Source organism: Dermacentor silvarum, chromosome 2, assembly GCF_013339745.2.
Source record: "Dermacentor silvarum isolate Dsil-2018 chromosome 2, BIME_Dsil_1.4, whole genome shotgun sequence".
Taxonomy (NCBI): domain Eukaryota; kingdom Metazoa; phylum Arthropoda; class Arachnida; order Ixodida; family Ixodidae; genus Dermacentor; species Dermacentor silvarum.
The window spans coordinates 181720047-181743107 of record NC_051155.1 but is presented as its reverse complement, the minus strand read 5'-3'; the positions used below and the strand labels follow the sequence as shown (position 1 = coordinate 181743107).

Here is a 23061-nt window from a genome sequence, read left to right as displayed (position 1 = left end):
GTGCAAGCATTTTTCTTTAATACAAACTGATGTCTGAAGGCGAGAAGTTCTGTGTATTAACGGACAGCAGTCAGAGCACTCGACGTAACTCGACGCACCCTTTTGATGTTTGAAGTTAACTTGAAGCTGACTGTACATAGTGTGGGTTTATCGTGGTGTGTGTGTGTGTGTGTTTGTGTGTGTGTGTGTGTGTGTGGTGTGTGTGTGTGTGTATGTATGTATGTATGTATGTATGTATGTATGTATGTATGTATGTATGTATGTATGTATGTATGTATGTATGTATGTATGTATGTATGTATGTATGTATGTATGTATGTATGTATGTATGTATGTATGTATGTATGTATGTATGTATGTATGTATGTATGTATGTATGTATGTATGTATGTAATGTATGTATGTATGTATGTATGTATGTATTATTCCTTTTTCTCGAACTGTTTGTTTGTGACACAGTTCAAATTACTGTGGATATTTTTGCGTAGTAATGTTGCGCTGACGCACAAAAAAAAGAATGAGAAAGAGTTTGACGTGTTCAACCACGTTAGTCTCTTTATCAGTCAGTTTTCTGTCGACTTTAGTACGAAAGCCTCTCCAAGCAATCTCCAACTACCCATGTGTTGAGTTAGCTGGCTCCGTCTCATACCTGCATATTTCACATTTTCATCGCTCTATTAGCGCTCTGCCGTTTTCGACTGCGTTTCGCTTCCCTTGGTACCCGTACTCTTAGTCTAATGCACCACTGGTGGTGTAACAGTATGTAATAACAGTAGTAGACCACTGGAATCACACGCCCAACTGCACTTCTATTAATCCGAACTAGACCATCAGCCACACTCTTTCGCTCTCTAATCCACGCCATCGTCTTCCTGTGTCCCAGCGTTACGGCAATCAGTTTTCGTTCCATTGATCGTCAGCCTGTCTAAAGTTTCTACAGAATATGCCGCTTCTGCGCATACATGTACTGACGGTTCAGTGTCCCCAACTACTTCAACAGCGGCATTCTTAATAGCGAATTTGACGGCCTGTAAGCGCTTCCGACTCGACTACCAAACTACATCAACGGCCGCAAAGATAGTAGCCATCCGTGAAGCAGTCCGTTTTATATCTAATGAACCGCCTCAAGTCTGGACTATAATTTGTGACGCAAAACCAGCTCTGCAAGTAATTTATTCTGTTCTTATACGAGTACCTTATTATCTCCTTGCTTAAGATGTGGTAGACTTATAGGATTTCGCCCTGGGAACTGGCCATCGTATAGCCTATCAATGGATTCCTGGACAATGTGGCTTATATGGAAATGAGCTGGCCGATGAAGAGGCAAAGATGGCCCACAATAATGTCACGCAAGTGTAGATCCCGTTTACTCGACCAGACGCTAATGCTCTAGTGTATACACTATTGTGCGAAAACACTAGAACATGCTGCCGACTTCACTGACTTGAACCAAACATACAAGTTAAATTACCGCCCACGATCAGTAGAAGTTATGCAAGCTTGCTTCACAGATTACGACTAGGTGTGGTGTTCACTCGGTGATACCTGCACCTTACTGACCGTGCAGAAATCCCGGAATGCGAGGAGTGCGAGGTACCCGAGACGACCGAACACGTCTTGTGCATTTGCCCGCGATATGCTTCGCAAATACGAACATTGGTACAGCATTTTCTCAAGTTTACCAATCAACCTTTGTCTGAAAAGGTTCTATTGGGACCTTGGCCGGATTCTTGTCCGCGTGATGCTGTAAAGACTCTCATCAAATTCTTGCACGAAAGTGGTCAAGATTTGAGACTTTGAAGAGTCTATGCTGCTGAAGTTCACTCACTGCCATCTTCACCCTCATCATCAACACCTATCTCCCTCTCTCTCTTTTTTTACTCCCACATCCCTTCCCCAATGCTGAGTAGCAGGTCAGAATTTTGATTCAGGCCGACGTCTCAGCTTTTCTACCATAATAAATGTGTATATCTCTCTCTATATCTCTCAAAGTTTTTCGCGATAATCCCAGTTTTCTGTCCCATATTTTGGTACTAGTGGACTGCACTGATTATATACTTTTCATTTCGAGGGAATAGGTAGAATGCCGGTAAGGACTCGGAATTGCTCGCAATATGCATACCACGGAGGTTAACAAAGAAGCTCGAGAACAAGTAAAGGACCGCACAAAGAGCGACAGAACAAAAAATGTTAGGTTCTACCGTTAAGAGACAGGAAGAGAGCGGTATGGGTCAAAGAGCAAACGGGGATAGCCGATATTCAAATTGGCATTAGGAGAAAAAAATGGAGCTGGGCAGGTCATGCAATGCGTAGGACGGATAACCGGTGTGGATCATTGGAGTTACAGAATTGATACCAAGAGAAGGGAAGCGCAGTAGAGGACGGAAGAAAACTAGTCGGGATGATGAAGTTAGGAAATTTGCAGGCGCAAGTTGCAATCAGCTAGCGCAAGACAGCGGTAATTAGAGATCGCAGGGAGAGCCCTTCGTCCTGCAGTGAACACAAAATATAGGCTGATGATGATGATGCATACCACGATGTTATACAATGCCAACGTGTTTACTACGCTGATTTAAGTGAACTGTCACCAACTTACTTAATGTTGGCCATTAGTGCCCTTCTTTTTTTCCATCACGACAGTGGATAGCACGGATAGCAAATAGGACATGCTTTCAATGTTTCGCCGTAACGTAAAACCCTTCAAAGTTCTCCCGCTGAATAGATTCACGCAAAAATAAACTAAACACAATGGTAGTTAATTGGTTGCGACACAGCAGCAACAATTGAATGACGACGATGATGGACGCACGACGGCGCAATGATCTACATGCCACCGAACCCAGATCGAATCCTTGGAGAGCGAAAAAGCAATGTTTTCAATTTTATTTTTAGGCGGCTAAGCTCCTGGCAAAGAAACATGATTATCGTAAAAATGATGACGATATTTGTGAGAGACGCCCAGCGAACCTCGCTGAAGTACAAATAACTGCTATTACTTTGAAAAAAAAAGAAAAAAAAAGCATCGTCCCACTTACAGATTGTGTTTGACGCACTCGAAGGACAATATTTCAGAGAATCAGGTTATAGTATATACGCAAACATATCGGGGTCGCAGCAAAGAATGAGCGGCAGCAGACTGCTGTCGGAGCCCGAGGACAAACAGGGAAGCTGCGGCTGGGATTACTTCTGCAGAGGGTCGTTTTTGCTGCCTAACAAAAAAAAAAGGAAAAAAAAATTGAAACCGACAGATTCATTAATAAAAGAAAAGAAAGAAGAAAAGGAAAAGAAAGGTAGTCTTATCGGCATACGCCTTCGGATCTCCAGATTCCTTCCGGTGCTCTTTTTTTTGTTGTTGTTGTATGCGGCCTCCTTGTCTCAAACACCGATTGAGATCGCTTGCCGTTTTTCTTCGGCGACGTTTTCGCAAACATAAAATGAATCGATTTCTCCCCACTTCCTAGCAGCCGCTTTGCGTTACGCTTGCCTTCTGTTTCCGAAAGTCGAGTGGCTTGACCGTTCCCAAAAATTGGTCGCTCTGGAGGAATCTGTTTTGAAATCGTGCCGGCTATTCGAGAGAACGTAGCGGCGGCGCGACTGACACAAAAGCACGAAGGAACGGGAAGCACAGCACGCTTTACTGGAGAGAAGAGCGGGCATGCGCGTTCCCTGAAAAAAAAAAAAGAAAGAAAAAGTTCAATCCCTCCCGCGGCGGAGAGGTGGGATTGAAAGGAAAACGATGACGCACTCTGTTGGCACAAGAGCAAATCTTTTTGGCCTTTGGGTACGAATCACGCCACTTGGCCCTGGAGCACGTTGCGGGGTACGCGGGACCAACGACGTTTACTTTATCGCTCTCCCTTTATCTTGCCATTTCCTTATTCTTTTGTTGATCTGATAGAGAGTGAGAGGAGATAACCGTTTTCCACAGTCTTCTGTTTCCTGTATTATTTCATTTCCGAAACTTCGAGAAGAGTCCTTGAGCACGAAAAGTACGCTCCTACTGTTCCTCTTGAAAAACCTGAAGGCTGGGCAAGGGATTTTTCTTGCTTTATTTCCTTTATTTCTTGCCAGCCTCAGTTTTCACATTCTTTCTTCCAAGGCGTATGCTTGCAGGGTTATATAGACGCAGATCTGAAGAAGCGGTTTGTGTGATAGAGTTTTTATCTCTTCCTTTCTGATCTCTACTACGAGTTGCTTTACTTATCACGTTTTTTTCTTTATGAAATGAAACGAACCGGCACCTCTCGATTCGTTCTTTAGCGTGCCTTGTCGACCACGTGAGCTTTGAGCGAATTCACTCTTTCTTATGCGATGACAAGAATAGAAAGGCCGAGCACATACATACAGACGGCAGTGACTGCATCAAACAGAGGTGCATGCATTTATTTGACTCATTTTGCTCATTTTTCTGCAAATATGCCTTGCCACAAATCCACCGAATAGCGAAGAAAAAAACATACATATGATTGAAAAATTAGTCACAACTCAACAACCCTAAATCAATTGGAGCAGAACGAGGGGATAACAGATCGGGAACAATGGACAGGCAAGCCTGTTTGATTGCACTTGACATGTCCTTTCTTTTCTCTTCTTTGTGTTTTTGTTTTGTTTTTGTCCCTAGATTGCACCACTGTCTTCGCTGGTTTGCGTCTTCACATGCCGTATAATATCAGCCATGCTCATTACATTTTAATGTTTCTCCCGCTTGGTAGGCTGTCTTAGTTCCAATCAGAGTGTACCGCCGACTTGAAAATTGTGGGGTTGAGGCGTACACGCTTGAGGCGTACAGGAAATGATTATCTGAAGATAATTAAGGGATCATTAGAGGATTAGTGGCTGTAAATTGGCATTCCTCCTTATTGTTCACCGCCTTGTCCCTTGAAGCAGGCAGCCAGTTCTCGTGTTCCTGACTGGCTGGCTTCACCTGCAGCTTTTGCTGCAATTCACGGAATTGGTAACTCGGAGCTCAAGCACGCCCTCCGTGTTGTGGAACAATAACCATTCCAGAAGATGCCCGAAGTGTGCTCTTGAGTCATGAGATAGTTCTCGAAAAGAAAATTTGAAATAGAAGACTATAGCGTTCAGGACTCATGATGCAGGGAGAGTTAAGTTTACGGAGGACAGGGGTAGGTTTATGCATGTAGCAGAGGACATTGCCCTACGCAGTGCACTTAAATGGGATCCTGATGTTTGCGAAACCGGTAGATTAGTATTAGGTATAGAATGTTAGCGTTCCAATTCGCACTGCATAAAATGCTACTACCACTATCATATTTGTGCTTTTTGGGGAAAAACCAAAGGCGGCCGTATACTCCTATACGATGTCCGCAGGCCCGTCGCGGAGGTTCGTGCTATTTTCTGTGCTGAAGGCAACACAGGCGTAAATCCAGCAAATTCTCGTCGTTATAGCTCGAGAAGTATTATGTTAAAGTCAGTTGAGCAATCAGCGTTGCAGGCTAGAAAGTGCGAGCATATAATGTATGTCCTTGTGTAATATAAGAGAGGAAAAAGTAATTACAGCTTTTCTCTGCATCTGAAAATGATGCACGTTAAGCATTCTCTGCTCTACAACACGCCTTCGCACATTTGCGTTGCCAAGTAGCATACTCATTTTACACGCATTGAACATATAGTAACATGTAGAATTCATCGCGCATGGCATCAGTGCTAACTAAGCATAAGGCCTACAGTCGTATTACATTGCGCCGAAGCCCGGTACTCCTACAACCCTGTAATAAACGTGACGTAACTTTGTTGCCAGAAAAGCACTCAGTCGTGACGAAGCGACAATACGATGCCAGTAACAATGGCTGAGAAAAAAGTGCGTGCACACTTCAGAAAATTCACACAGCTCAACTCTCCCTAGAACTCTTTGTTATTGGCCGGCCATCTGTCCGCTGCTGTAATTCACCGGCACTTTCTTTTACGGGCATTCAATATTTGTGACTGTGGGCCTTGGTTCTTTACAGAAGGGATGCAACAACAGCGCAGATCCGCTGGCATTCTCAAGGCACAGTTGCCCTTCCATGGTGGCAGGCGTATACGCGATGTTATTCGTATACCCCCGTCCTTGTTTCGTGTTAGGTGTTGCCTATTGAGCCTGAACAGATTAGTGCTAATACTTAAAGGTACGACGGGGTACTCTTACAAGAGACAACCTAATTAAGGCGAAGACAATATTCTTAGAACGTTGTCTGTGCATGCCTGCATGCATGCACAGATAGAGAGTGAGAGAGAGAGAGAGAGAGACGCTGTTTTGCTATCATGTGCTAGGGGGAAGGAAATAAAGGAATTGAAGTTTTCTTGCAGTGTTTCTCTTTGATGAGGGAGGATGGGAACCGTTCAGGTTTCTTCAGGATCGGATAGGGCAGTCTGGTCGGCGAAGCAATGTCATTGTGACCTGGCCGTCACTAAAAGATGACGTTGTGCCCTTTGTTGAGAGTTTCGTGGTAATTCTCTCTTATATCATATACCTACTGCGCATGAGCCACCTGATGGAAGGCAAAATTTTAACTCTGAAGGGCTGTGCGTCTGCTCTGTTTCGCTCTATTTTATTCTTACATTTCTACGTCCTCCTCCCCAGCCCCCCGGGTAGGCTAGCAAATTAAATTTTTGTTCTTGTTAACCTCCTTGCCTTTCCTTTCTCTGATCGATCTTTCTCTCTCTCTCTCAAGTGCTGGCTTGGAGTCACGTAACAGGACCCATTTTCTAGGTTGTGCTTGCAGGACATATTTATCAGAAGCACGCCGAGCGGAAATTTCTGCTGCTATCGTAGACGTCGTCACATGGACACCGTGAGCTTCATTATTACAAGGACGGCCTAGATGAGAACGGCACGTGTGGAGATGGTGGAGATATAGATCCATCAGTATAAATGTGCGTTCTTTCTCCATAGTCCTTGCAATAAAACAGCGCCATCTTTCATAGAACCACGGTTAACTGACCAGTTTCCTTTGCAATTCTCGGAATGGAAATATGGCCAGTTTACCAAATACTTACAACGTTCAGTCTCCAGTTTTCTCACGCGACATTGAATTTTCCTCCGTGTGAATCATGATTTTCGGAGGTCACAGATTGAATTTGTTTGTCTGTACTGGCGTTCTGCACGGCTTTGAATCGCATATCGCATAAAGTATTTCCAATTTAGTGTGTAAGTTCATTCTGTTCAACGACAGTGGCAATGAGCACGTGATCGCTTCCATTACTTCTGCGATGGCAGCACGGTAACGTGTGTGAAAGGCCTCTGCGGCACTCGTATGTGCACATAACGCATAGTACGCGTACCATTGCACAAAACTATATATATATATATATATATATATACATATATATAAGGTCAGAACAAGACAGAAGTTTACAGGAAAGTGGAGGTTGAAAGGGATAAACTGTGGTCGACCAAAAAATGTCGCTGTAGCCAACGCATCGACAAGGGAACTTGTCTTCGCCAGGACAGCAACTGCCCCGACCTCAAAAAAAGAAAAGTCACAGGCCTGCGCGGCACACGCAGCACAGTCACAGCATAAGCTGGTGGAGCGGCTCAAGAGTAACACCAATTTGGGCACCACGCACAACAGGGTCTTCGCGGCAGTCTGTTTGGCTCTTTTTGACGAGTACGATCTGAGCTGTCCGCCTTCGTCGACGGCGAGCTGCGGCTTGTAATGCTTTCTGCACAGCATTCTGCTGAGCCCGATCAAGCCTTACAACTGTAACTTACATGTCGGGCGCGCCGCCTTTGCAGGCACCTTAACTGGATGGAGCCATCATACTGGTGGATGCGCGGCACCTCGGGAGCGCGTTGATTGCGCGCCTCGTCTGAATCGCACATCGTCGTCTGCACCTGCGGATGCTACGTTTACAGGCATCTTACCTAGATGGCACCACCATACTGGCGGAGGCTCGAGTCGTCTCCCCCTGCGTGCTTGCCTTATATATGGTTATTTTCCGCGGCCCGATAGCAAGCGCTTGCGTGGCTCAGTGGTAGAGTATCCGGCTGCCACGCAGCGGGCGCGTTTTTATCCCGGCGGGAATCGGGTACTTTTTTCGCGTTTTCGGCGATAGCGGTTACGCGGCGGACGCCGCCGGTGACGGCATCATCGCCACCCGAAACGGCTATTGGAATGAGCCCATAACAGCTTACGCTGTAAAAAGAAAAAAAAAAAAACACACAGATATTGTCTTCTCTGTGATGAGATGTTTTAAGTGAAGAAGCCCCCTTCTGCAATTTCATTGACAAATGCAGACGCATGCACGCTTTGAATGGCTCAGGAACAGTCATAAAACGCACGAAGTGCATTGTAAAATTCAACAGGTTGCAAATGCCCTGCATTTAACAAAACTAAAATATAGAGTGCGGAAGGCAACCATTGAAATTACTACACAGGCAAGCTTAATTGCGGTTCTCGCTTCATAGCTGCAAACGTACACATGTGGAAGGTTGGCTTTTAAATGTGAAGCACTTTAGGGGCCCGGGCTGTCGGCGTCCGTCGTGATCACGCTCCACACATGTGCTCAAAACAGGGTCAAAACAAGTGCAGACTTCATCAAAACCGGTTCAAAATTACCTAACATGATTCAGAATAATTTAAAAGACAGGAATAATCAAGCATTAAGCGCATTAATTAGCAGAAACTCGTTAAAATTGGTTCAGAAACACCAGACTGATACCAGCGGAGCGCAAAAGAGGGCGCCACCACCCACAAGCGCTCGATTGCTCCTCCCTCCCGCGCTACTCCGGCACCGGTGCATCACTGCTTCGCACTTCCCAAGGTTTCACATTAGTGGAGCTGCAATAGCGCTGCATTTTAACTACACAAGCACCAGATTTGAGCAGAATCGGAGCTACATTAGGCGCTGGATTTGAGCAGGATTTGAGCTGGATTGGAACTGAATTCATGCCACATTCTGCAACTGCACGGAGTTGCCACAAATCGTGGGACCGCAGCTGAAGCCAACGGTTGCGCGCTGCAGCCACTTCGCGCGAGTATCGCGCAGCACGCCGTTTCGCTTCTCTCTCGTTCGTCTGCTGAGGACTTCGAGCCTAATTTTGTTTTCAATTGATGGGATTTTTGACAGGCCTAAAGTGTTCAACTGAAGTGAATCCGCGCTCTATTGTTTCTCATTTGTTAAAACATTATTCACCGTTTGTGCCATCGTCTATAAGGCTTCGCGCTCGCAACCGCGTGGGAAAAAGGAAATCAAAATTTAGAAATGAGCCCCGAGAAACCTTTGGCTCGCTCCCGCAAACAGTCTACCGCGGGAAGCTCACGCGACGGGAGCACAATACGGGTTGATTGATGACGGCCGGCCTTTTACGAGGAAACAGGAGCTTCCTTTTGCGAAGACTTTTTTTTGCGCGTGATTCGCTGCTCTTTCGTGTGTAAGAAGACTTACGCCCGAGACTTTCCTTACGTCTGAATGACTTTGCTCCACTCTCGTTTTTTTTTTTCTGTCTTAATTTTGTGCGTTTCCCCGCGTAGGCTTTGGGGAGCATATGGAGAGCCGGAAGAGCCGTAAGTTGGGGAGAAGAAATTATGATGAACGCTGGACCTGTCAGCCGGCGACAGCTAACATGAAGAAAATGAAGTGGCACCGGGGATGGGGTCATGAGACGGCTGCGCACGCACTGTCTGACTATACCGCTGACTAGGTCACGTTGCAGATGCGTCGATAATTCGCTGCAGCGCTCTTAAATGTGGCTGGTGCTCGAAAAGCGAGAGTACGTTGACAAAGTCCAGATCCTCGAATCGATGGGCTGTTCGTCGGTAAACTAAGTTCATATATTCACGATTACGGCAAAGGTGAAAGGGAGCATTGAAAGAAAGCATTGAAAAGCAACGTTGGCAATATTTGTTTTAGTTTCTCAGCATGCTTGATGTGTGATTTTCATGTTGTGTAAACGCTATAATACAATGAAACACCTAAAACGTGAGAGTACCGGATGACCAGCGCCACATACAAGCAGTTCTGGTTTTGTGCGCTCGGAATATGTTACTGTTATGTACGAAACAAAATAATAAAAAAATAACGAAAGAAAGAAAGAAAGAAAGAAAGGAAAGGAAGGAAGGAAGGAAGGAAGGAAGGAAGGAAGGAAGGAAGGAAGGAAGGAAGGAAGGAAGGAAGGAAGGAAGGAAGGAAGGAAGGAAGGAAGGAAGGAAGGAAGGAAGAACAAATACACTATCGCGTGCGACGTTCGAGTCGAGCACACCTTTTTTTCTTTTTTTTTTTGCTTTTGATTCAATCGGCAAAATGAGTTTCTTTCTAGAATGACTTACTAGAACGAGAGCCCAGATATTTTCTTTCTAGAGGTTTCATACCAACGTAGAACTAATTTTGTACGCACGCTGCCTCGCCTCTATTGGTGTTGCACGCATTTGACGAAATGCGTCGAGATCCACCACGTACTACGTTGAGTGATGAGCTGGCGGTGGTGGCGGTCATAGTCGTCCGATGGCACGAAACCGGTCTGGCTTAATAACAGCGTTATCCTGCGGCGGGGTATTTAGCTGGGACAGCACCTTTGCTGCTGGTCAGCGGTTGCGAAAGTAAGAAAAAAGAAAGGAAAGAGGGGGCGATGCAAAAACTAGCACAGCACTTTGGCGAGGCTTTAAGGAGACATCGCTTTTGATATGCAGAGTACAGTCATTTACTGAAGACTGGCTGCGCGTTTTCTCCTCTTTGGAGAAAACTTAAAGAGGGCTCAATATACCCGGAATTGAGCTACTACACAATTCAGGGAATCATTGTTGAAGAAGTATCCACATTTAAATATCTTGGAGTTCATTTATACTCCGATTTATCTTGGAAAGAGCACATTAATACCGTAACCAGTAAGGCATCTAAAACAGTTGGCTTCATTAAACGTAACGTATACTTGGCGAACTCTGCTACTAAATTATTATCATACACTATACTTGTTCGTTAAAAGGTAGACTATGCATCTATTATTTGGGATCCGCATCAAACGTATCTGATCGATCGACTCGAAGCAATACAAAATAAAGCAGCAAGATTTATCACAAAGAAATACTCGCGCAACTACAGTGTTACGGATATCAAGGAAACACTTTCATTGCCCTCTTTTCAAAAGTGCTGACTAATAACGTTGTTATCACATTTTCACGCGCTTTATCATAGTAAAGCCATGTACCGCGAATCTCACATCAATGCAGCTCGTAGTATTTTTCATTGTTTTGATCACCCATTTAAGGTGCAACCTTTTTTTTTTTTTTTGCTCACACTAATCTGTATCGTCATTCAGCCTTCCTTTTCGCAATATATCATTCGAATAAACTGCCGAGGGACATTGTATCTGCCATTAACCACGATGTTTTTGCTAACGAGTTGAAGATTTTCCTAAATGTGTGATTATTTCTGTATTGAGTGCTCACTCGCTTATGTTGTTCTTTCTGTACAGAATTATATCACTGTAGCTTACCAATGTTCTTTTTTGCACGTTTGTAACTGATTCCCCCCCCCCCCCCCCCTATGTGATGCCCGAATTAGCCTTTAGGGTATATGAATAAATAAATGAGCCAGGGCTAAATTTAACCAGGGCTCATGTGTTTGTTGTCGCTGGCACTTAACTGGCATATACAATATATATCCACTGACCCAAAGTGTTGGGTAAATAAACCAACGATAACCGCAAATTTGTGCTTCTCATCTCTCTCTCTCTCTCTCTCTCTCTATATATATATATATATATATATATATATATATATATATATATATATATATATATGTGTGTGTGTGTGTGTGTGTGTGTGTGTGTGTGTGTGTGTGTGTGTGTGTGTGTGTGTGTTGACAGCGACAGCTTTTGACATGCACGACGGACTGTGATCATGACGTGGGTGAAGCCCGGACTATATTCTACGCTGACAGAACTTGTTTTACTGGTAGTGCAACGCTGCGAGAGCTTTCTGTGTCATTTTTTCCCCCACGAATTATCAAGACTGTGCAGGCGTGTGCTGGAGACGCGGTAGCGTTGAGGGCATAAACGCCGATTCATGTGAAAACACGTGAGTGCCTCTACATGGGGTGGTACCTGTATTTCTATGCAGTGATAGTCGTTAGCTGGTCATTTACATTTATTTGGTGATGTGTTTAAAGTGCGCATGGAAGTAAATATGGAACATTTACTGCTGTACCTAAACAACAACCACGCTAGCATTTTAATTGATTGATTCTCTCTCTCTCCTCTTTCTTTTGGTTCTAATTATGCAAAGACAGCTTGCTACCGATGGCGTTATTTCTCTGTGTACAACGAGCAGGGTCTCAGTGATTATAGCTGTCGTCAAATGCGTGTTGCAAGCTCTAAGACTAAATAGTCACGACGGCAATCTATGGTCTTGCATGGTTTACAGTCTGCTAAAAAAGAGTAAGCTGCAACGTCAATGCCATCTTTGGGTTTCGAGTTCTGCGAATTAATTTGAATAAAGCTCGAAAGCGTATTTTGGGGCTGAGTTCATTGTGCGACTTGTCACATCAAAATGATTGTAGGCGCGTTCTGGAGCTGCCTACTCCCAAGTTTTTGGGAGTAGGCAGCTCCAATTTGGCTGTCACACCATAGACACGCTCGACTGCACTAAACCATTGAAAAAAAAATGAAATCAGGCGCAGTCCATACATATGGGCCGTCTGGACCGCGGAATACTTATTTCAAGTTTGAAACGACCAAACAGCCACGGCCTAAAAAGAACCGAAAGACACTGTACATTAGTAAACGATCTTGACTCCTCTTCTTTCCGCTGTAACATTTACGTCAAGCGTTTTAATAAAAACACAAGAAAGAGGTGTGAGAAAGAACGCAAATAGAATAATACGCAGTAGAAGTGAATAGTAGGGAAAAAAATGATTGTGATCGACTGCCCTTTGTTCAGGGATGAATATAAAGATAAAGGACCACTAGATAAGTGCAAGAACGAACAAAGAAACTAAAAAGAAAAACTGCACGTATAGTTGAGCAAGTAATAACTGTCACAACCAAAACGCGCGACTTTCTGCATTGTATTATACCAATTAAACTTCCGCAGCGTTCCTCACAAGAAGAGTAGGAAATCCTGCCACCTCGATGTCGCGTTGTACTGTCGTTTGTTTCGATCACAATTTGGTATTTGAAGGCGCGTATTGTTAAAATATAATAGACAAGCCGCTTTTTTTTCGATTCATTGCCATTGTCATGATTGTGCAGGACAAGGAAGAAGCAGGAATGAGACTCGCGAACCTAGAAGGTATATTCACTTTCAAACGCACAATGTAGTTCGTGGACACGAATGAAAGAACAGTAGTAGAGGGAAGAACGGGGAGCAACAGTTAACAGGACACAATAAATACTTGTCACAGCGCACAAGCAGAAGGTAAACATGGTCCGGACAAAGAAGCTGTTCATTCCGGCTGGAAAGCTTCAGAATAGAGCGGTGGCCTTGTTTACACACGGCGCACATTTTTGTTGTTATTCTTTAGAATCCAAAACTAAGTGCTCGCGTCTCCATGTACATAGGCGCTGCGCTTTTCTCGCATCGTGAATTACTTCGCCGCGCATTGTGTCCCGGTTCGCCCCATGCGCCTTTCTTTTTACTTATTTGTTTCCTGTTGTTCTTTTTTCTTTCCTTTGCGCAAGCAATGTTTTCTCGAAATGGGAGGCTGAATTGTGGCTCCTACTTCGGCTCTCGAGCTCACATTTGTCACTTGTACAAACGAAAGTAAGAGCGTATCCGGTTCTTGCGAGGTGACGTGCCAGCCGCGCTTGCCTTTGAGCGCTTTCTTGCCGGCAAAGACGTCTGATTTGGATTCTCACAGAAACGTGCAGGGATGTCACGAAGATTGTGCCCACACCATTGAAATACTATGAAAATATGTAGTGTTCATGTTATTTTATAGAGCCTGATTAATGTGGCCACGCTCCGAAGTGGTGTCGGCCGTCTAGTCCCAGTGCCCTAAACGGAAGAAGAGAGAAAAAGAAAACAAGAAGTTAAAGGAAAAGCAAAAAAAAATGAAGAAAATATAATAATAGAATAACAATAAATACATGTGCTCTACGAGATACGCCGTATTGCAGGGTTTTAGAAGAATTTTGATCACCAACCCGGGGTATTGTGTAACGTTCACCTAAATCTAAGTAAGTTATCGTTTTGTACAGTGGCGATCAAACTGGCGGTCAAACTGGAGCCACCAGGCTGAGGTGCAGCACAGTTTTTAACCTGAGCCTCCCCCCCACTCACCCCCTCCCTTCCCCGTACCGACCGTGGTGGCAAGAATTAATAGTATAGGCAGACAGACAGCGAGAGAACGAATATAAACGATAAGATAAGCAGACAACGATATACACTACTGTGATTTCTTTTAGGGGCGAAGCTCCTTATAGCGGCACCCGTTCGTCCCCGTCGTAGTAGGTAGTCACGTCTAGTTTTATGAATTGCTCAATAGATGGCGTTGTGTGCCCGTATATGTATGTATACCCATATATACATATATATGTATACGTATAGTATAACCGGAAGCCGACTTCCGCTTCCGGTTCCACTTCCGGTTCCGCTTCCGGTTCCGGAAGCCAGCTTCCGGCTTCCGGAGAACGCTTCCGGCGTTTTATGAAAAAAAAATGTCACAGTTTCGCCCTAAGGGCGAAGCAATGAATGCGATAGCAACAGAGCAATGTCATACGAAGTAAGGTGAGCGGCTCTGGTAGCAACAACACGCAGAACTGTTGTCGACGCCATCGGCGTTTTGCCCGCGTTAGCTCAAAATGCGTGCGGCGTTGGTGACTGTTGCTGGAGCCTCTGATATAAATAGGCACTTGGTGCCGCAGCTAAACGTCGGCTCCCTTCCCTCCCCCTCCCCCACGGACTCTCGCGCGTCTGAAGAAGGCGCGTTTGCTCTACATATATGGTCATTGTAAAGGAGAAAAGAGACGCCTACTTCTGCAGCCCTTAAGCGAGCATGGCGCAGAACGCGCGTTTGTTCTCCGCCGTGCGTTCCCTCCCTGTGAAAGCGCGCGTCCCTCGCGCCCTTTCACTCGCACATACAGCGTTCGGCGGCGCGCGGCGACGATTTCATCTCCAAATGACGTCATACGGAACCTCACGGCGACGGCGACGGCGACGGCGACGGCGACGGCGACGCCGACGGCGACGGCGACGCCGACGGCAGAAATCTGCTTTTGAGTGTCCATATAATTGCTATCGCAATAAAAATTCCGAAAGTTGTGTCCGTAGCGCGAAATCGAACCAGGGACCCCTCGCTTCCGTACGCGCGGCGCTAACCACTACGCTACGAAGCGCTAATAGACACACGCACCACGATGGCAATAAATACCCAACATTAACGAAAGGCCGCGTTTCTAGCGCGTTTCTAACGCGTTTGTGCTAGCGCGTTACGGCCCGTGTAAGAAGCTGGTGTAAGACGCTGTGGCCTCTCCGCCTTACCTTCAACGCGTTTCGAACGCGCTGCCCAAGGCGGTGGCAAGTCAAGTTCAAGTCGAGGAGCGTTTATGAATACGGGGGGTATACTCTCTCAGCAGTCATGTGATGGCGTCGGCAAACGCGGTGCACGTTCCGGCATGTGTAAATGGCTGCGTAAGACGCTGTGGCCGCTCCCCCTTACTAGAGAGTACTGCACGTTTCTAACGCGTTTGTGCTAGCGTCCCCTTAAGCGGGAGATCCGATGATTCCCTCCGGAGCTTCGCCCACTCATCATCATTCACCCCGTGGATATGCTGTGATTTTTATTGCGATAGCAATTATATGGACACTCAAAAGCAGATTTCTGCCGTCGGCGTCGCCGTCGCCGTCGCCGTCGCCGTGAGGTTCCGTATGACGTCATTTGGAGAAGAAATCGTCGCCGCGCGCCGAACGCTGTATGTGCGAGTGAAAGGGCGCGAGGGGCGCGTCTTTCACGGGGAGTGAACGCACGGCGGAGAACAAACGCGCGTTCTGCGCCGTGCTCGCTTAAGGGCTGCAGAAGTAGGCGTCTCTGTTCTCCTTCACAATCACCATGTATGTAGAGCAAACGCGCCTTCTTCCAACGAGCGAGAGGCCGTGGGGGAGGGGGAGAGAAGGGAGGCGACGTTTAGCTGCGGCACGCAGTGCCTATTTATATCAGAGGCTCCGGCAACAGTCACCAACGCCGCACGCATTTTGAGCGAACGCGGGCAAAACGCCGATGGCGTCGACAACAGTTCTGCGTGTTGTTGCTACCAAAGCCGCTCACCTTACTTCGTATGACATTGCTGTGTTGCTATCGCATTCATTGCTTCGCCCTTAGGGCGAAACTGTGTTTAATCACAGTTTTAATCTCGCGCTCCCCTAATAAATATGCTTATCTTCTTTTTATTTAAACTTGGTGCCTAAGTTCTTGACTTCTTGAGCTATTCTTGCAGGTACTAGGTTTAGCTTAAGTGTCAGATGAACAGGTTGGAATCATTCGCTTCGTACCACTTCATTTCATTTCGATATGGTACCATTGTTCTCATATTTTTTTCCGTACTTTCATAACATATTTTTATATATTCGTCCTTTTCTGAGCATTCTGATACCCCGTGCCGTCGATTTTCATACTAAACTGGATGCTTCGTGACAGAGGTTGGTGTTCGTTGTCGTCCTTTCTCCACCGTCTCGCACAGCACACAAAATTCACGCAGTTCACACATAGCAGATGCTTTGTATTTGGGCAGACAAAAAGAAAAAAAAGAAAGAAAGTGAAAAGACAGAGAGAGTGCGAGAAATACATTTAGGCAAGCAATATCACAAGCACTGCACAGGCTGCGGTGTTGATAGCTGGGATGGTGTGTTAGTTGCCATGGAAAGAGTGAGCCACGAACGAAAGGGAAGCTACACAAAGGCTATCGCATCTGAAAGAAGTAAAACTAGTTGTGCGAATATAGGGCTGAGTTGCAACTCCTTTTGGTAACTGGAGGCGGTAATGCGTTCGCACCAGATAATAAGAGTTTGAAAGAGACCCATCCCATTTCCGCACAAGAGTACTAACTTTCCTAGCTTTCTGCATCACTTGTTCTGGTGCAAAAATAATCATAATAATAATAAAAAAAACTAAGAAGAGGAATAAGATGTTTCTACGAGAGCCAGGTGGCCGCAGTGTGACACATTTCAAGTATGTGAGCGGTTGTGAAATTTAGGCGTTATTCACCGCGTGCGCCTCGTTCGTGCATCGCAGTTATTTTTAATTTTGTTCATATTTTGCTTTTACATTTACGCGTGCCTTTTCGACTGGTGAAGTGATTGGGAGGAAGCAAGCAAGGTAGTAAAGTCTGGTAAAGTATAACGTACGGTGCTACACCGGCGACGGCGTCCTGTTTATCTTTATTAGAGGCAGACACAATGGGTGGGCACACATTCATTTTTTTTTGCTCTTTGTTATGCGGACTGCCATAATCCAGCCACGCCATAGATCTTGGGGAATTACGCAAGTGGGCTTCGCAAGCTGCTCTTTCCTAACGCCACGCGGGAAAGGATTTCAAAAGCGGGCCCGGGATATTTTATAATTTATTGGAGCACAAGCTGCTTGATGAAAGACCGTCTCACGTTTAAAATATTTCGGTCGTGGGCCTGTCGGGCAGCCTGTTTTTATTTTTGTAGGTTTAGTTACTAGATGTGTGTCCACCGACGATCGTCACGCTAATGTTTGCACCAGTGCGCGGAATTTGTTAGGCTAGTTCGAGTTGCATTCGGGCTAGGTTGGTGCAGTGCTGGTGTGGTTGCTTTTTCAATCTCCCCTCTTAGTCTTGCTGCGCTGTCTCACGCTTCCGATGTTTGCGTACCTCGCAACTCTTGCAGAGCCTGTAGGACCGCCGGGAGGAGTAGCGGTGCTCGACAGACTGGTTCTATGGAGGCCTCCGCCCAAAGACTACCACCTCGAAGAACTGCGTTCCATTGACAGGTAAGCGGCGGGGAGAACCGAGAAAACGCTTGATCAAAGATCGAGACCACATGCTTACCGTGTTTACGTTATCGCAGACAGTCGTTTTTTCCATGTCGTGCTAATTGCAGACGCTAATTGGTACTTTTTTGACAGTACGTGAACGAAAGAAATGATTAGGCCTGAATCCAAAGGTTCGACAAGGAGAATCGTCTTTGTTAGGCGACGGTGAAGGCAAATTCGCCTGACGAAGAGGAGGAGCCCCTTGAAATCTCCTTGACAAAACGTTAAATCCGGGCTGATGCATTCTTTGCTTGCTGATTGCTGTCAATTAAAGTTGCCATGTTCCTGCGATCCCTGTGTCTTGTGTTTATATGTTTCATACAGCAAGGTGCCTTTTAGGTGCGATCGTTTACAGACAACTTTCGTGAAGTCCCCACAGTTCCATCTTCAAGAGGAGATAAACGTCTATTACTATCGTGATAAGGTTTATGTGTGGAAAATACTAGAGCACGTCTATAAGGTTCATGCTGGAGCTGTATGGAGCTCAATTTCTGGGGTTTTTCCGTCAGTACCTCACAGTTTTGACAAATACAAGCAACTCTAATTTTCGCACACTCTACGTCTTACAAGGCGAGGCGTGGCGCATGAGTCTACGACTTCCTCGAAGTGCTTCCTATCATGCAACAATCATAATCGCTATAGAGACCATTCAACCCTATCTTATGCCAAAGTTGACAACTTCAGAGCCCGCATATGACATCTACCTATGTCAAGTTTCCAATATCCAGGGCTACTTTGCCAGTGCAGAGACTTCAAGCCACATTTTCAAACATTACTCATCCGCGCTGTCTTCAGTCGTGTGTTACAAAAGCTGCAAGACCATCGCATCGCTGTTGGTTTATTCGAATCTAAGCTCCGTCTTCCGTCAGGAAGATCTAGAGCTGAGGAGACGCTTCTGGGCCGCTTGTGGCCTGGCGTGGCCTTCACAAATGCCTACTCCTTTCGGATCGGAATGTGCAACAGCCCTACATGCGACAACTGTAGCTACGAGGAAACAATCGCCCACCTTCTTTGTGAGTGTCCCCGCTTCAGTGCGCCCAGGAAAGAACTTTCAAGCGTGTTAGATGGACTTGGTAAACGCCCTTTGTCAGAGGAGAGAATCCTAGGACACTGGCCGAGACCGTCCTCAGCACAGAAGGCTTTGAAAGCGTTGTTACGATTCTTGGGGAGAACTGGTCTCAGAGACAGACTTCAAGCAGTGCCATAATCTTCATTCTTTTGTGCTCTTCTTTACATTTTTTCTACATCTCTTTTCTATTATCCTTTGTTCCACTTACTCCCTTTCCTTAGCACAGGGTAGCCAGCCGGTCTGAGAACTGGCTAACCTTCCTGTCTTTCCGTCTATTCATTCATTCATTCATTCATTCATTCATTCATTCATTCATTCATTCATTCATTCATTCATTCCTTCCTTCCTTCCTTCCTTCATTCATTCATTAATTATTTAATTAATTAATTAATTCATTCATTCATTCATTCATTCATTCCTTCCTTCCTTCCTTCCTTCCTTCCTTCCTTCCTTCCTTCCTTCCTTCCTTCGATATTCCAGGTATATTATTATTATTTGGTTTGAAAACATCTACACAGGAAAGGGAAAGCGAGGAGCAAGGCTGGCAACTGCCACCGGAAGGGGCACAACGCCTGCCTACTCTTCAGAGAGGAGGAGACATAAACATAGAAATGGAAGATAGGAAGGAGGGGAGGAAAGAGGAAAGAAACAGCGCGATGACAAATCTCAAAGAATAAAGTAGAACACACAGTACAGGTCACACACAGTAGGGCCCCTCACTGCAGGTCACGCTACTAAAGAATGTGGTATAATGGAGTCAACAAGGACTCATATAGCACATGGGGCCTACGGGGATTGATTGCACATGTACACCGATGGATCGGACTGATCCTCTATACCTACGTGTGCCGTTGTAATACCAGCCCTATTTGTCAAAATTAAATTCAAGTTGCATTATATGGCGACGTCTCCGGAAACAGATGTGATTATGCGCGTTGGTGCTAATTTCGTCCTGCAACATCGAAAATGGGTGTCTCAAAGGCAGCCCTTTAGAGTCAGTAGCCCGCCTTATGAGTAAGAGAAGTTCTGCACCAAGCTCTGCGTAATGGACAAACATAGTCTAATGGCTGTCAGGCCAATGTGGCATCGTCGGTAACGACTTTCCTGATGACCCTGCCCGGACGCAGCGACGAGGTCTTCGTTTGCTTGCTCACATGGCAACGCGAGCTTCCAGGAATATTAAGAGTGTCGTCTCAACAAAGTATCGTCTGCCCAGAATGGGCTTTTCGTTGGAGCTACAACTTCCATAGCACCTCTCCCGCAGAGACGCAAATCTACTATGCCACCTACGTCTATGGGTAGCTTTTACGAAAGCTTACTCCCTCCTTATTGGAGTGGCGGGCACACTTGTGTGCTACCAGTGCAGCCCTAAAGAAACCATCGAACACGCCGTGCGGTTATCCTCGTTAAGATGCGCGACTTCTTCGAACGCCCAGTAAGCCAGTGAGCGTTCCGCCCACTGGCTTAGCCAATCAGTGCATTCTTGATCCAGTGAGGATTGATACAATGAGTAGTCGTACCCGAGACCGCGTCACACATAAGTGAAAGTATACCTGAAGGCGACCGGCCAAGAACATGGAGCCTGGTGTCCACATCGAGCGATACGTTTACGGTGTCTCCGGAAGATTTCTACTTTCTTTTTATTCAGATAAAAATAAACAGATGAGTAGCTGTCGTCGTTTGCTGGCGGTGGATACGTGCTTGCCTTTAAAAAATAGAAATGGTATAATTTTTTTTCATTAAGCAATAACTTATATAAAACAGAAGAGCGCTTAACACAGTAAGAGTAAGAATGTGTCTTGAAAAATTCTCGTTGAAACAAAGCCAACGGATGTCTGGTGTGCACAGGTGTAGGAATCACACTTGATTCTTTTGTGCTTTCTGTGAACCAGTTCGACGCACATGGTCTTCTTCTCTTGAGGCCTCGTAATATTCGCCCTGTGCCGGACAGGGACATAGGAATAAGGTGGTTTGCCGAATGGTCATGAGCCGCTCTTGCCAACGCACCCGCAATTTCGTTTCCTTTCATTCCGAAGTGACTTGGAACCCACTGGAATACCATATGTTGTTTCAACCCTGCAGCTTGAGGAAGTTGTTTTCAATTCAATTCAATTCAATTATTTTTATTGATAAGTAAATTAGTACATAGACTAGTATACAGGAATGCGTTGGTCACATGTACGTCTATTTGTGCTGGAGCTGTCTTTTCAATAATCTTAATAGGCGCCAATGAATCAGTGATGACGACCCATTTTCTTGACATCTTTGACAGTTTGATGAAACCGATGGCTAGTAAATTGACTACAAGCTCCAATGTCATTGAAAGCAAAAAATGACCCAACCAACATACATATTCTTCGAGCAAATATGGAACGATAAATGCTCATATTGAACTTTTTGTTGTAACGGAGCCATCTGTGTACCCATCAATGAAGTCTTGGCATTTTTGAAACAGATAATGTGAAGCCAACAGCATCGCTGAAGCGGCTGGTACTTCATTTGCTTGCTTGCTTGCTTGCCTTTAAAAGTGGCTCGTACCCACTATGGGGGATTGGCCAAGAATCGGGTGATTGAAGGAAAACAATTATCGGAGTCTAATCAGGATCACTTCTGAAAATTTTTGAATGACGAAAGGAAATTATTCATATAAAATTTAAGAATTTAGCAAGGAGATCGTCCTGATTCAATTATGTACCCCACAACAGCTGCACCAACATCCCTATGACAGTGTCCGAGAGAAGAGGCACCAAAAGATAGAATATTGGGTATCGTTAAATTTAATCCAGCACTGTTAAATTTTTCTTCTAAAGCATGTTTTCTTAATGAGGAAAAACGGCGGTATGACAGGAAGAAGTGTCCTATTGTTTCGTCTTCACCACAGTATGAGCACAAGGAGGAGGGCGCCAGACCAGATCGATGTAGATAAACGTTTAATGTAGGAATGCGACATCTGAATTTGGTAAAGAGGACTTCAAGTTCTCTATTATGGCAGAATTTTCTGTTCCAAGGAAATAGGAGGTGTCGATAATCAGTTAGATTTGTTAATGGCAGGTTCCAGGAGTCTTGCATGACTGCCCGTCTCCTGAACCTAGCCGCGGTTATGTAAGCTGATACAGGAAGAATCGGAAGGATTGGACCACTAAGGGCAGCTCTCGCTAAGCTGTCAGCTAATTCATTAATAACTAATCCTTTATGACCAGGCACCCATACCAATCTAATTAGCTTTAAGTTAGAAGGAATAAGACATTGGAATGTACGCGAAACTTGTGAGCCACTACTTGCAGTGAGAGCTGAACATAATGACAAGAATCCGTTACGATTACTACTTCCGAGATTGATGAGTGCACTTTTCGTAGAGCCAATGTAACCGCAAGAAACTCAGCTAGAAATACTGGTATATAGTCTGGAAGTCTTAAGGAGAACGACCAGTCGAAAGCGGAAGAGAAAATTCCAATTCCAGATTTTTCTTCTGATTGCTAGGCATCTGTCGCTATGACGGCTTTTATCTTTAACTCCAATAAGTGATTTTCTAATAGTCCATTTAATATACTGTAAGAAAGTAATTTTGCGTTGTTTGGATCTATATCGTCGAAAATAATTTGGAGATTCTCTCTCTCAGTGCAAATTGGAGGGATCTCACATAATCGTACATCTAAGGGACCAACCAGTACCTGCACGAAAACGACCTGAGGAGTGTGGAACCGGGGCCAGGAAGATTGAAAAAATATTGCAGGCTGGGAAATGAAAATTATTTGTAAATTTATAGGGAATTCATACATTTTTAAGAATGTTTAGACCGTTAATAACCGAAATCTGCACAAAAGAGAAGGTAAATGTGTTTCTAGGTATAATACATTGTTGGCAACGAACTTTGGCAATCCAAGGCACAGGCGTAAAGCTTCCCGTTCCAGAAGAACAAGGGGATGTAATTTGTATGCCGGCGCACATGAATATAGAACACATCCGAATTCCAAAATTGGCCGTATGTACATTTTATAAATCATCCGACAAGAGAGTCTCTCCGCATTCCTGATCGACTGTTGCCAAGCCTTCTTAGCATT

The 23061-nt window shown here is 45.1% G+C and overlaps 1 protein-coding gene across 1 annotated transcript in view; it reads left to right on the top strand.

Moving 5' to 3' along the window:
* Positions 1–23061, top strand: part of LOC119440596 (uncharacterized) — a 118563-nt gene that overhangs the window by 82385 nt on the left and 13117 nt on the right. The window contains exon 4 of the mRNA XM_049661993.1: positions 17787–17889. Within this exon, the coding sequence (XP_049517950.1) occupies positions 17787–17889 (103 nt within the window). The remainder of the gene's footprint in view (positions 1–17786; positions 17890–23061) is intronic.